At 48.4% G+C, this 14,987-nt stretch overlaps 1 protein-coding gene across 6 annotated transcripts in view; it reads left to right on the top strand.

The window, feature by feature from the left end:
* Positions 1–14,987, top strand: part of ttll7 (tubulin tyrosine ligase-like family, member 7) — a 67,582-nt gene that overhangs the window by 23,581 nt on the left and 29,014 nt on the right. For all 6 annotated transcript variants that reach the window (XM_076022627.1, XM_076022631.1, XM_076022630.1 and 3 more), the window contains 3 exons: positions 9,029–9,123; positions 10,731–10,878; positions 12,176–12,249. In XM_076022627.1, coding sequence (XP_075878742.1) covers positions 9,029–9,123; positions 10,731–10,878; positions 12,176–12,249 — 317 coding nt within the window. The remainder of the gene's footprint in view (positions 1–9,028; positions 9,124–10,730; positions 10,879–12,175; positions 12,250–14,987) is intronic.

The following is a 14,987-nucleotide window of genomic DNA, read 5'->3' on the forward strand; positions in this document are numbered from 1 at the left end:
ATTGCTTCTGGGATAATTGTTTGCCCCCCCCCCCTCCCTCCCGTCACACCAAGCCCAAAATAAAATCTTGGCATGTACATAAGCGGTTGATTTTGGAAGGAAATGTGACATTTTCTACTTGGTTAGCTTTGGTGTGTGAGTGTGTGTGTGTGTGTGTGTGTGTGTGTGTGTGTGTGCGCGCGTGCATGTGCGCGCGCGCGGTGGAATCAGAGCGGTGTAATTACAAGAGTCTTCACGTGTGGTTGAGCAGTTGCACTATATGACAAAAGGATGTACAAGACAAGGGATGGTTTTCCTTTTGACTGCCAATGCACTGTGGCAGTTTCTGTGTGTGTGTGCGTGTGTGTGTGTGTGAGAGAGAGAGAGAGAGAGAGAGAGAGAGAGAGAGAGAGAGAGAGAGAGGGGGAGACATGGCAAACAGCCGTGAATGCAGTTGTTCCACTCGGGCAGTAATGATCCCCCTTGTGTTACAAGCGTCTCTCTATAACTCTCATCAATTAACACCCCCCCTCCCTCCCCATCCCCAGCACTCCCAAAAACTCTCTCTTCACACACACACACACACACACACACACACACACACACACACGCAGACATGCTCCTGTTTCACGCAACATTTACAGCAGCAATCATTTATTTTCAAAATCCGCCAAGTGATAGTCACAGGCGCAGAGGTCCCTCCTCCAGCCCTCATTGCCTCTGCTGTCAAGCCTGAAAATAACTTTATTACCACTCTTTTCTTTTTTCCTTAACACAGTTTTAATTCAGGAGGGACGTAATATGCAGCGAGGCCCAAAGGCTTTTTTTTCGCCTCTTTTTTTTAGAAACAAATGTACCCTATGGCAAGCCCTCAGGTCCAAATTAAGATTTTCAGGAGATTAGTTTGGAACATTTGTCGCAAAAGCAAATCTGTTTCATCCCATTTCACCATGGTTTCTTTCTTCTATTTTTGGGTTTTTATGATTTTTTTTTTTTAAGTCACTAACCATTATCATGTCAGGAATGGAAACGCAATCTGGGTCTCGCAGGCTTGTTTTTAATTTGCGGACGTCAGCTCTCAGGTTTCCTTGTTGGTGTCACTGTGAATTACACGTGCCAGACTCGCTCGGGCTTTTCCCAGACTGCCGTTTCAACGGTGCCTTCCTCTCTGACTCATTAAAATGTCAAAATCGGTTGCCGGACACGCAAAGTCACAGCCAGGAAATTAAACTTTCGGCCTGTGTAAACTCAGGGTCCGTCGACAAACCCCAAACGAGACGGTGTCATATATAAGAAAATGTCAAGTGACATTAGTTTGTTCCCTTTTTTTTTTTTTTTTTTTTTTTTACCTATTCTTATTTTGGTGTGCTGTTTTCTCAGAGACTTGGATGAAAAACAGAACACAATTACCTTCAGAGTCTACTAGTTATGCATGTTAATTTGTTCAGGGGGATGCATTTTAAGAAAACCTCAGTATAATAGCTGGTGATTGCTCTTTATTTGCAGTCAAATACAGAAAGAAAAATTCAAATACGCAGCAACACCAACATGCAGGCCGGTGTGGACACACCTGCTGAAAAGCTTGTGGTGTGCAAGATTGACGCTTCTTGCACCGCAGCCAGCCATCAAAGAGGCGCGTTGTGTTCAGGGCGAGGACAGAAAGGGGGAGGACGCGGAGAGGCGCGGCTTTTTGTGCGATCCTTATCTTAATTCGGCGATGCATTCAAGCACAAGTTTTGCCTCCCATTGACATTCAAAACACCGGGACCGTGTGCGCGTTGCCGCGCTCAACTGGCGCAACCCGAGCCGTTCGCTTTCATTAAAGCGGGACAAACTCGCATGTGTCTCGTGTGGGGGGCGCGTTGTTAGCCCGGCACAAGCGAGAGAAACTCTAAGGGAAAGACACATGTGTCAGACATAAAGAAAAAAAAAACAGAGCAACACAGTAACAAACAGTAATAGATATACTGGATGGAGAATGAATGAAAACAATGTTTCAGCTCAGGAGCGCCTCTTAAAAAAAAAATAAAATCACTTCTCTCTGAATTCTCTCTGATAAAAAGCATCCACAATTTGGTTTTTGGGTCACCTGATAAATTATTTTTGTTTATCATGGTCCACTACTACAAAAAAGGCAAATATTACAGACTCCAAAACCCAACATATTTTGATTCAAAGGATTTGTTGGTGATAAACAAGGAAGAAAGCAAGCAACCAAAAAAAAAAATAAGAACTGGGACTAAAGATTCTCTATTTTTACATGGGAATTGACAACAAACATCTCCTCAGTGGCCGATCGCTTCCCGGCCATTCAAACGCACTTGAGCTTTGAGCAGCAGCCACGCAAGCCCTCAGCCATCCCCTTTGTCTAAACTTCTCCCAGACGCCGCGCGACTTCGCCAGCTCCCTGAATGGACGGAGGGGCGAACAAAGGAAAACCCGACCGGTCGGCGTGAGGCCGTCTCTTTGGTGTCGGCCAATTCAAAAGGGCCGCCCCTGCTCCGCGTGTCGCCAGGCCGTCCGTGTTCCAACGCGTGAGGGTGCATGTGGTGAAGAAATACGCCACTGTGTCTGTTTGTTTGAGCGTGGGTACTTTGTATGCGTTCGGCCGCGCTCCGCAGACACACATGTGGCATGTAAGCCGGCGCGACGAGGCGCTTCGTTGTGTGCTGCTCGCGAATGCCTCTGCACGGCGGCCGCGTGTGTGCAGGATCTGGATGTGTGGTCTCTCCTCTGCGCCTTGGGGGAATATGCCTCTGTAGCGTGCGTTTGTGTTTGTGTGTGTGTGTGTGTGTGTGTGTGTGTGTGGTGTTGACCATTCAGATCTGCCCACCAAACCAAACCGAGCCCAGAGCCTGCGCTTTCTTTTTTTTTCTCTCCGCCACCCCCCAACCCTGCAGTCAATGAGGCAAGAAGGAATTCTGCTCCACAAACAAACGCCGGACCCGATCGGCCTGGTAACCAAACGAAGAGCCGCCTTGTTTGCCTTCGGGTTCGCCGGTGTCCCTGCTCAGCGTCACCACCCGGCAGCGTCGAGGAGCTCCGGCGGCGAGATTTATTGACGCCCGCCGCCGCGCCCCTCTCCCTTCCCGTCCATCCGTCTCTCCTCCTCTGCCGCTGCCGTCCGTCGCGCTCGGCGTGATTGGCGACTAATGAGGCGGGCGCGGCGAGGTGAACTGTGGCGGGAGTTTGTTTGTGTGTCTCGGTTTTGCGCGCGGGTGGGCAGGCGTCGCTGCAGCCGGCTGAAGCTGGACTGTTGCCGCCCACCCCACTCAGCCTCCAGGTTCACCCACCCCCACCTTCCCCCGCCAGAAAGTTTTGCTCCGCTCTGGGCTCCGTCCTCGATGTTTTCAAGATGAGCTCTGTTTCTGCCTCCCTGTCCCCCTGAGCCGACATAATCCAGACTTCCTTCTAGTTCCCTGCCCATGTGTACAAGTGTTTGTGTGTGTGTGTGTGCGTGTGTGTGTTTGTATTGGGGGAGCGTGGCGTAATCAGGCCTGTCGAGTGTAAACAGATGTCGCAGTGCAAACATACGTTGGGGAAAAAAAAAAATGCACGTGGATGCATTATTTTTCTTTCTTTTTTTTTTTCCTTCTCGAAACATCTGCCGAACACACCGCACAAGAGAAATCGCGACATGGCACCGGGATGCACGCTCTTTCCTTTGCCCGCTCCGTCGCGTGGGACGAGCGTCGGGCGAGCGAGCGAGCGAGCGAGCGGCGCTCTTAAGAAATAAGCTTTCAATTAAGATTCTCCTCCGAAGGAAACTCGCGCGTCGCCGTTGCCGTTTACGGAGGTCTCACGAGAAATTACAGTGTAAAAAAAGAAACTCCAGTCACAACCGAGACAGTGTGTGTGGGGGGTGGGGAGTGGGGTATCGAAAGGAAGGCTGTAGAGGTGGCCCTGCCTTTCAGACCCGCCCTCAGGAAATCTAAAAAGTGTTTTCCAACAACCTACTCGACGGCCCGGGAGGTCGAACCATATTGTGTGTTCAGGGTGATTAAGGAGGAGGTTTTTTTTTTTTTTTTTTCTCGCTACCTGCGCTCGCCAAATAATATTCATCCCTTTCCCTCATGATTGAATTTTTGGGCGAGGCTTAAAAAAAATGGCAGAGGAGAATACATACGGCTCGACGTACTCAATTATCCCGGCGGTCCGTCCCGCGCCCTTCCACCCCTCGCGCCCCTTTTTCCCGCCTTTTGATTAATCTTCCGCACTTAGCGGAATTCATTCTTATTTAAATGCAACCGGGACGTCGTCCTCTCACCTCTGTGCGAGGGAGGGAGGGAGGGAGGGGGGGAGGGAAGGAGGGAGGGAGAGAGTTGAGGGGGGTGGATAGAGGCGAGGTCTTTTCTCCAAGTGACCCCTAGGTGGCAGTAGTTACCTATCTTGCCGCTCGCCGGCCTCCAAAAGTGCTTTATTAAAGAATAATTAGAGTGATGTATGGGACTGTCTGTCTCCATCCACATCCATTTTCCCCCAACATGACTATTTCATGGAATAAGTATCAAATTAGGAGAGCGTGGGCCGCGTATGTGGGGCAGTTCAAAACACACCCCGGCATTTAGTCATTTATCATCGGGCACGTGTGGCGGCGCCGCTGACGGCGTGCGCGCTCATGTGCATGCGTGTGATTGAAAGGGGAGGAAATATATATATATGTATATATATATGTATATATATATATATATATATATATATATATATATATATATATATATATATATATATATATATATATACATATGTATATATATATGTTATATATGTATGTGGGATGCTTATGGGGTGACATATGGAGGTGTGGTTGAGAGTGCAACATTTACAGTCACAGGTGCGTTTGGGGGATATACTCCTCTTTCGTCTTATATGGTCCAGGTGGAAGTTTGCGTTCAAAGAAACTTTTGCCTTTGTCTTCTTGTTGCTGCTGCTGCTGCTGCTGCTGCTGCTGCTGCTGCTGCTGCTGCTGTGGCCAATTCTATATCAATTGCTTCTCGAAAGCAAGCAAAACAAGACTCCGTGCGATCTGGCGTGCCAGGTTCAGGTCAGGCGCCTGTCCGCTCGCCTCCCTGAACGGCTGGAAGGACAAAACAGTGATTGATAAGTTGGCTTGAAGCGAGACAACGGCCGCACTTGGCTGCCGGCTGTCTGTCGTCTTCTTTTTCCTTTTTCCTGCCGCGCCGCGTTGCTGTTGCCTTACCCCCCTCTCTCTCCTGGTGTAGTGACCAACATTAGGGCCTGATGGTGGCTCAACTTGTTTCAGGCTCTGTCAGGGATAAGGGGAGAAGCGGAGGGGGGGGTCTTTTTTTTCTGAATGGATTAAAAACAAACCACCCTTCACTCGTTGGGAGGAAAAAAAAAAAAAATCCTGCAGAACCAAATATGCAGAATCAATGTCTGTCGCTGTGGTTGTTGTGGTTGCGGTTTGTTTGCTTGTTTTTTGTTTTTTTTTGAAAGAAAGCAGCTGCCGGCGTGCTATCGGGTGCACAGGCCGCAGGTACAGAAACAGCCGGCGGTGTTGCGAACTGTGACTCTGCCGCTTGAGATTTGGCCTCTTGACTGACGAAACCTGACATGTTTGTATTAGTCACGAGTACGCACAGCGATGACATCAAAATGAACCGCAGCAACAGAAGTTCTGACTCAGAATAATTCGACTACTTGCGCAAACAAATAAGGGCGCTGAGAGACCGTACTCTCCATTTGGACTTTGAACTGAGCACGGCAGCAAATGCCAGTAAGCAAAGTTTCTCATCTCAGGTCATTTGAGCCAAACGAGTGGTGGCTTGGAAAAAACAAAAACAAAATCATACCTTTTTGTCCACTTTGCCACACACTCCATAATGTTGCGTGGCAGTCACGCACCTGCTGAATGATAATTATCTGCCGCATCGTATCTGATCCTCTGCACGTGCAGCTGGACGGTCAGGTGAAGATAAACCGGCCTCGTGAGAAAAATTCCGGCCTGATAAATCCCCTACTCCGCACCCCCACTCCGCCTCCGTGAGTGGCAGCGCGCGACGCCGACTCGGAGGCGAATCAAAGCGTGGCCTGACCAGGAAAAAAAGAAGAAAAAAAGAAAAAAAGGGAGGACTTTTTAATCTTTTCATCTGACATTTTTATTGAACGTGTCTCAGCGCAACCGAGGGCTCCTTTAAGGCCCCTGCCAGAGTCACTTAGGGAAATCAGTGTGGGTTTTTTTTGGTGGGGGAAGAGTCGGGGGGTGGGGGTGGGGGGTGGGGGGGTGGGGAGAGTGGAAGGAGTTAGGGGGTGGGAGGCAGCCTGCAGGGGTTCATTAGGATCAGACGGCCTGGACTTCCTCCGCCGCGGAACGAGAAGTGGGGAAACGCGGAGGCAGGAATGAACGTGAGGCGGGAGAGCCTCGGCTAAATGAGTGGCCGGCCGGCAGAAGGGGAGGGAGTTCCGCGGTACGATGGTGGAGGGGCGGGATGGGGGGAGGAGGAGAGAGATGCAGCGTAACGCCGGTCTCCTCTGTGACGGGTTGACACCGGCGAATCAGACTGGAGACGCGAAGACAAGTAACAAGACAAGCGTCCCCGGGATCACTGCCAGTCTGGGCCGATACCTGCAGGCCGCTGTCTGCTCATCGGGGCTGTCATGTCTGAGGGCACGCTAAATGAAAACAGACCTTCCCACTTTTTTTTTTTTTTTCTTACATCCACGGGAACTGCAACTGCATCAGTGCACGTTGGACATACCACAGCTTCATACATCATATTTGATTTTTTTCTGGTTCTGGGAGATGCTGCCGGGTTAAAAAGACAAATTCTTCACAATTCTACATTGTGTTGAACATTTAGTGATTGATTTTATTATATATATATCTTTTTCGTGATTTGGGGAATTTTCCGAATCTAGCAATCAGAGGACTCAAAACCCAAAAAGGCTAAGAGGAGAGGATGGGTTTAGATCCTCTTAAAGCGCACCGGCATCCATAGCTTGGTAGTTTTTTCAAGCGTCTCGCACAAGTGCAGTTTTGTAGCTGCGTGGATTCACTTCAAGCACGGCCGGATTTCCCGACTCTTTTATGAACCGTTTCATTTTCAACCGCTTGCCCCGCGATCCGAGCTCGGCTACAAACGGAAAAACGCGGCTGCCACTCGGCCCTGCTCGGCCCCGCTCGGCCCCGCTCGCTTGTGATGTAAATATCACCTTACAGCAGCGTCGCCGAATCCGCCGCACAGCGGCTAGCACCTTTGTGTACAGATTAGCGAAGGCCAGTTGCGATGGGAGAGCCTGAGTGCCTGAGCGCTGCCACGGCGATCCTCGAGACGCCCTGCAAAGCAGCTTTTGTTCACTTTCAGCCTCCCAAAAACCTTCAAGGCTCCAACTGGCCCGACGCCTCGCGCTCATCTCCGTTTTCATTGGCCACCGACTCCCCCCGCTGTCCTCCTCTGATTGGTCTCCACGCACGGGTACCTGCGCCGCGCTCTCGCGTCCGATTGGCTCCGCCGCTCGCCGTTGCTAAAATGGAGGTTGTGATTGGCTCCCGTTTTGAGTCCAACTGTATCCAGCTGCTTTTCTTTTTTTCCTTTCCCTTTTTTGTCTAAGGAAGATGGAAGCGGGAGGAGTCGCGCTTCTGACACAGGCGGCTTTGACTGCAGATTAAGGCCACTGGGAAGGCCATTTTTTTTTAAAAGCTAACTATTATCGATGATTTTTCTTCGCCACAGGAGGCTCACAGAACGCAGACAGTAACACCATTTACGTGTAAATGATTAATAATAAAACTTAATGTAGCTTGGTAATGTGAACAAAATGAATACATACGACTTTTAATACCTGCATTTTAGCCCCTTTGATGCTTTTGTCTTAATTTCTGAAGGCAAATGAGGTTGTGCGTGTTGATTCATGCATTATTATTATCATCATTATTATTATTGTTATTATTATCATCGTCGTTGTTGTTGCTGCAGCTCTCGCCGCTCCCATTGGCCGGGTGCACTTCCATCCGGGCCCCTGTAACTTAGAGGGGGATCACGCACGATTACTACCTTTATCTCAGGCATCTCTGTTTTATCAGCGGCAGACGGCCTTTTCAGCACGCGTCTGCCGCATTGTCATTTGATGTCACCTCCGCGGAAATGAAGCCGTTCCAATCTCGGTCGCCGGCTCAATTCACCTTCTCCCTCGCACTTCCCCTCCATTTGTTGGTCTTTTTGTACTCTCAAACAATCTCGTCTCCCGCCCCTGCTCTCCCACTCCCCGTCCCCCCACCTCAGGAGACATGGAGTGGGAGCGTAACAATGAATAAAAGGGGGTTGACGGGAGATGTGTCGCGTCAGGTATAATGGCTGATATCTGAATACCTTACGTTTGGGGCCTGGAAATTGTTCCGTTAAGAAAGGCAGGCAGCTCTTGAATATTTCCCCGGGTGATACAGGATTTTTGTAGCTTAAATCGCAGGTGACTTACTTTGTTCGTGCTCAGTTGACTCCCTGCGAGCGCCACGATTGGGTACGATGGCGCCCGAGCTGAGCGATTGTCGTTCGCTGATGCTCACAAAAAGATTATTGGCGGCGGCGGCGGCGGCGGTGACGGTGGCGCTGGCCTCTCACTTGCACCGCCGGCGCCTGGCTCACTCCGATTGCAGACACATGGCCGCCTGCTATGGTCTGATGAAAATGGCAGGGTCACTTGCCTCGGTGACAATTTAACCTACACAATCTGCCGGCTATGCGCGCACTTATCCCTCACAGAGGCTTTCTCTCCTTCTCCACGGACAGGCATGTCAGTGCTGAATGGGATTTGTAGCCGCGGCGGTGGATAAAAGTTGCAAAGTGTCCTTGAGAGGGAAAGTAAACCGTCTCCTCCCATCTCTGTCTCCCATCTCCTCGCTTTCCCTCCTGCGCATCTCGCCTTCGCCCGCGGACGCTCAAAAACCCTGCGTCTGTTCTCGTGGCTGTTGAGAAGTAAGGGGAATAGAGAAGTGGTGGGGAAAAAAAAATTTTTTTTCACAGACTTGACTTGCCTCCCTTCTCCTCCTTCTTCTCCTTCTTCTTCTTCCTCTTCTTCTTCTCTCTTGCAGATCAATCGGGCTCCGAGCTTCGGGACCGATCAGAAGATTGATTACGATGTGAAGAAAGGGGTGCTGCTCAATGCGCTCAAGCTTCTCAATATTCGGTACTGTTCTGTTGTGCCGCATGGCCAGACACACACATGCACACACACACACACCCACACACACAAGATCCTTCTTGCGCACAAATTTCATCAAGGGGCCAATTAAGCCTTATGTGCAACAGACAGGGGAACCTCCCATCAAACCCATCATTTATTATTTACGCATTTATTTCTCAAAATGTTTGAGATTCAAATCAATTCTTGGAAACTCTTCGGGGGGTAGAAAAAAACAAAAAAACTTTGGAGTTGCTTGATTCCCTGCACATTTCTTTCCTCACGCTGTGTTTGGGGGTTTTTAGCTGAGGACTTCAGAGTGGCATAAGAAGAGTGCAGTAAACATTAGCTCTGAGGCGGAGAAATTGCAGCGCATGCACTTGAATTTTATTTTCATTTTGCTGGCATGGTACATCGCGTCTGGCCACTGATTGATTGATTTCACGCCAGGTCTTTCTCAGTGCTTTGCCCTCCTTGGCGCTCCAAATATAGTCTCAGGTTGACACCTCACAAACACACGTGCGCACACTCACACACGCAATTGCTTAGTGGCATGCCGCAGCTACAGCTAGTTTTTATTTTTTTTCCAAAATGGGAAGTGTGGTGCAGCGGGGGGAAAAAAAAAAGTCTCTCCCATTCCTCCTGCCAAGCTTTAGTCAGCACAAACAAATCTTTTGTCAAAATGATTTGTTTCACCGCTATTTTTTTTTTTTTTTTTTTTTTTTTTTTTTGCTGCGTTCCCACAGATTAAAAGGGGAGATTTGATTATTTCATGACAAATAAATGGAGGGAGGCCTCAGAAAGCGGCGGGGAGCACCGCTGGAGTGCGGGCGGCAGAGTGAATGAGGGCTTTGTTTCCACCTCGCACACGTTTGTCCTTATATAGTCATGGCTCTACTCTCTGAAAGGGGAGGGGCCGCCGGTTGAAAAGAGGTAGGTGCTGCGTGCCTCCCCGCACACAGCGCCGACTGGATCAGCATGGGCTGGAGTCGTACCCGGCCGGCCGTGGACATTGATAAACCTCAGCTCGCCAGCAGCACTCAATATCCAATTTAAAGGGCCAGCGGCTGACTCAAAACAACTTGCCCTTTTCCTCTGACCGCAGCAGTCCACTTGCTCAGAATTGGCCATCGGGTCTTGATCGTCCCCGCATTTGTTGTTGGTTTTCCTTTCATCTCAGCTCCATCCTTCATGCCCTACGCCCTGTTTCGTTGCTGGACATAATGACAAACGATGTGATCGAAAGGCAAAATTCAGTCCGTTCGTCCAAGATTTACATGCTGTAAAACTTCAATCAAAAAGCACAAGAGAAATCCGAAAAGGAACCTCACTCTGCAACGATTCACAAAAACACGTAAAACAAAATGAAACGGAAATGAAATTGGTTAATTTGGAAATGTAATTATTGGAAATGGTTAATGGAATAAAATCAGGAGTCACTGGTTAATAACAGCAGAGATCTTTGAGGGAGTTCATGTTAAGACATACCGTGCAACACTGGGGAAAAGAAATTGTCAGGTTTAGAAATAAAGCGGTGAAAAAAACCCACCGTACTCTGAGATAACCTTCTCGAACGCACCCTTGTGACTTTTGTACCTCCGTTTTCCTTTCAGAGCCAGCGATAAGAAGCGCAACCTGGCCCGACAAAAGGCAGAGGCTCAGAGGCGGCTGTATGGCCACGGCTCCACCAAGAAGCTCTCGTCTGCGTCCTCCGAGTGGGAGAAACAACGTCACACGCTGGAGCGAAGGAGAGAGGAGTTGGTGAGGCAGCAGTGAACCGTTAACCATTGTTAACGCCTGTTTATTTTGTTTACTGTAACGAGCCTATCGGCGCCCATGGAAGTGAAGCAAAACCAAACTAAGCGCGAGAGAGTGAGGAGATTTGTTTTGGATTGTTTCTCTGTCGTCACAATGATTCTTGGCAATAAGTCTTACACTGACGGAAAGCCCGTTTATTTCCCTTTTGAACGTTGCCACATTTGTAAGAATCACCCATTCGTGGGATGAGCAGCAGAGCTGAGTTTTGTGAGTTCCGTCCTTGTAAAATTTGCCAAATCTTTCCAGTGCCAAAACAGCTTATTTTATTTTGCCATTGCTGCCGACTCCTGTTTTGAGTTTCGGTCATGTCTTTATGATGCTAAATACACCTGGTGGTGCACACCTTGTCGGGGGGGTCAAATTGCTTACTTCCTCACAGTTGAGACTGTTGCAAATCCAGTTGAGGGACGATACACATCTACATAAGCCTCGATCATGAGTCTTTACATGAAGAGACGCCCAGTAAGCCTCTTTCACCACGAGGATAAGCACACGAAGACAGGCAGGTGCTCAAATAATTGAAAATAAGAAGTGCATTAGAAATTTGCTCTCTCTTCACCTGACCTTCTCGCTGCCATTGCCAGCCAGCCTGTTTTTGAAAGGGCTAACTCACCAATAGTCTCAAAGCCGGTGAGGCTGCAACCCTCTTTCTTACTTTTTTCCAGCGTACGTCAAAGCTACCCGAGACAAGCATCCCATGTAATTATTTTCTCTTTGAAATGAAGCGGTCGGCGGAGCTTTTCTCATCTATATCAGGGAAACCATGGCAGCTACCAGCACTTGGCACCTCCCTCCCCCTTTGATTAGCCTTTTGATCAGCCACAGCGCTAATCAGCGGGAATAAGGAAAAGTGGCACCCAGGCACAACTCTGAAAGGGGCACTACCTCATCTTAAAGTGCTGTTACGGCTCGAGTGCAAGGCAAGGTTCTTGTCTGTCGAGGGCAGGAACAACGCGCAGCTCAATGATCCCAGCAGGAGAACGAGTCCCCTCTCTTTACTTTTTTTGCCAAATTGGCAGCTTGAGCCCTACAATTATACCTTAGACGGAAGTACGTACAAGAATATCTCTCAGTGATTCGACTCATTGTTGGGTGATGGATGCCAGCTTGACTTTTAAGACTTGATTAGGTCTAATTTAATGGGGGGGAAATACGGTGGAAGCGGGAGCAGCCTTCTCGGTAGCAAATTTAGCTCTTCTTCTTCTTTTTTTCCCCCCTCCTCTGTCTTCGGTTTCACCAGAAAGAGCAACTGGCGCAGGTCCGCAAGCAGAGCTCCAGGGAGGAGCACGAAAAGCAGCATCTGGGCAACTACAGGTAAGGCAACGGCAAGCAGGCTCCACCAATCACACCGACACCAGCTCTGCATCCCTTTGTAGGGGGTCATTTGCAGAGTGTCAAACTCCCATGAGGGTAAATAAGTGCTGCGGCAGAGAAAATAAACAAAGGACGACGCAACGTTCCGTGAGCATGACCACAGAGTTAATATATATATATATATATATATAAAGAAAGTAAGTGGTTGAAGTTGTTTTCCCTCCTTTACATGCAGTTACCTCTTCTGCATTTCAGAGAATTTGTTTTTTTTTCTTTATCAGCCTGTCATTATCTAGCCCCTCCCCCTCCACCTCCACCCACTAGTCTTGCTCTGCCTTTTCCTCCTGTGACTCCATTTGAAGGAGGGAAAGTGTTTACATAGACTTTAGAATCTTGTTTGTGGTCGTGTTTTGCGAGCGGAAGACTGTCTGCCAACAACACGCATTGCTGCAGCCAAGTGATGCGTCAGCAAAACTAAAAAACAAATGAAAGAAAACACTTTTTGCCGGCAACAAGAACGTCGCAAAAACAGCAAAAAACAGATATTCGGATAAGTGAGTTGAACTCTCTCTGCACGTCCTAGTGCAATTTGCCTCTTAATGTGCGTTGAAAGGCTCCACCAAAATACGCCAATGTGCCTTGTCGGATATGTCGCTCTGTCCCTTGATTTCCCAACATCCACCGCTGCAGTTTCACTGTTTTTTGTTTGTCGTCACTCTGCTGTGATGTGTGTGCAACTGCAGGGTGGAGGGGGGGCAGGAAAAACTCACAATCAGAAGACCATTATTGCATTATTATTAACAATTAAAGTTGCCAGCCACTTCATTAATCATCGCATCCATCGAACAAGGAGATGAAAAAAACAAGTTTCACCCATCAGGGTCAAAACTGAAATCAGGACAAGGCCCACAACTGAGATGTTTCTTAACGCTTAAATACAATGGGACAAATTTTGTAGACCTATTATTACAGATGGAGCTCATGCTACCTATTAGCAACATTAGCTTCCATTTCCACTTCCCTTCCCGTGCAAATCTGAGGGCCACAGCACCAACAGCGACACCCGCAATGTATTGTTTTTCCAATCATCGACACATGACAGACGCGCACGCAAAGACGTGTCTCCCGCCGCTCCCTTAGAGTGCAACTAAGTCCTTGACTCAAACACTTGACTGGATGGTTTTGTCAGAACACCGATGCCTGCCTGCGTGAAGTGCCATCACCGTCTCCCTCCGCCAGACAGTCAATCAGACAGGCTGATGCCTGTCTGGAGTGGCCCTAATAAAGACCTCTTAGCATTCAAACGGTGTCCCCGCCAAGGCTCCGCAGCCTGATTAACACACTGCTTCTCATTATGTGAGTTTTGAGTAATGAGCTGAAGTACGTTCGGCCATTCGATGAAAGTAAAGTTGCGTCAGGGAGGGAGAGACGTGTCAGAGGGGAGCCCGTCTGGTCGGTGCCACCGCTGACGGAAAAGTCCGCGTCGATACGTCCTGGACACTTTAAATGATGGAGCCAGGAAAAAGAAAAGCAGCTTTTTTTTTTTTTTTTTCTTTTTACTGATGTAGACAGAAGGTGTGTAGCACTTTTCCAACTTGCCACTGATGACAGAGAAAAGAAAAAAGAAGAAAAATATTTTTTATTTTCTGAATGGTCGTTGCCATGAACTTGAATAAATGTCCATATGTTCAGGGTTGGGCAGTGCCAAAAAAATAGGAAGTAGTAGTTAACGGCTGCTATTAAAACGCTGACCCTTGGCTTTTTAGCCAGGTGATTGATGTTGCATTCTTGGGGCTCGCACGTTCTTTTTCCTTTCAGTTCTTCTCCTCTCAGTTCAGCAGCGCAGAGAGGAAGAAAAATAATATGGTTAAGTCAAATAAATAAAAAAAAAAGCCCAATAGCTACAGCTATAAATTTTTTGGTAGAGTGGTGCAAAGGGAAAGGGAATGAAATGATTGGTTTCTCTCAGAACCCTTAACATTAATTAGTAACTGCTTGATTGGAATGGAAATACCTCACAAGCGAATCCATACAAGTGGGTCAACAGCAGCATCAGAACACCAGTCCCTGCGTTGAAGAGTTTTCAAACTTTCACTTTCAAACTTTATTTGCCTTAAGACGCTGGTTTGCGTCTGAGCTCAGCGTTAGTTAGTCCGCAGTATTTGCAAAGATCTGCCAGTCGTGCGGCCAGAAAATCTCCCCGTGAATCAACATTTTATCAAACTCCATGTGCCATATCTGGGTTTTTTTCATAAGCAAGTCTGTGCTTTCACTTTCTTTTTAATTGAGCTCCCCGTGGTCTCGAAAAGGCCTGATGGAAAAGATTCTGGCTCGGAAATAAACATGCATATATGCTCGAGTGTTCGCTCCAAAAAACATTTCCCGGCTCCTTAACTCCACGAGGGATAATGCTTATTTTGTTTAAAGCCACGTAATTGTCTCCACTTGATGGCTAACACGATGACTCGCGGGCGTTGGGAGGTGCGCTGCGATGCGGAGGAGCCAGGCGGAGTTTCATCCGCTCTGCCGATCCCCCCCAGACCAAAGACAAACAGGAGGCAGCGCCGAAGCCGCCTGGCAGTGTGCTGCCGAATGTGCAAAGAGACACTTTAGCAAAAGTGAAGTTTCTCCCCATTCCCTGGAAATAACGCACTTGTCTTTGTCTCTTTTTATCTTTTTCTCTTTGTTCCCCTCGATCTCGCCGCTCGCCGCCTCTTTTGTCCTCCCTCACTGCGCTC

The sequence above is a fragment of the Nelusetta ayraudi genome, unplaced genomic scaffold, assembly GCF_046127955.1.
Source record: "Nelusetta ayraudi isolate G7.1 ecotype Tasmania unplaced genomic scaffold, CSIRO-AGI_Nayr_v1 ptg000013l, whole genome shotgun sequence".
Taxonomy (NCBI): Eukaryota; Metazoa; Chordata; class Actinopteri; order Tetraodontiformes; family Monacanthidae; genus Nelusetta; species Nelusetta ayraudi.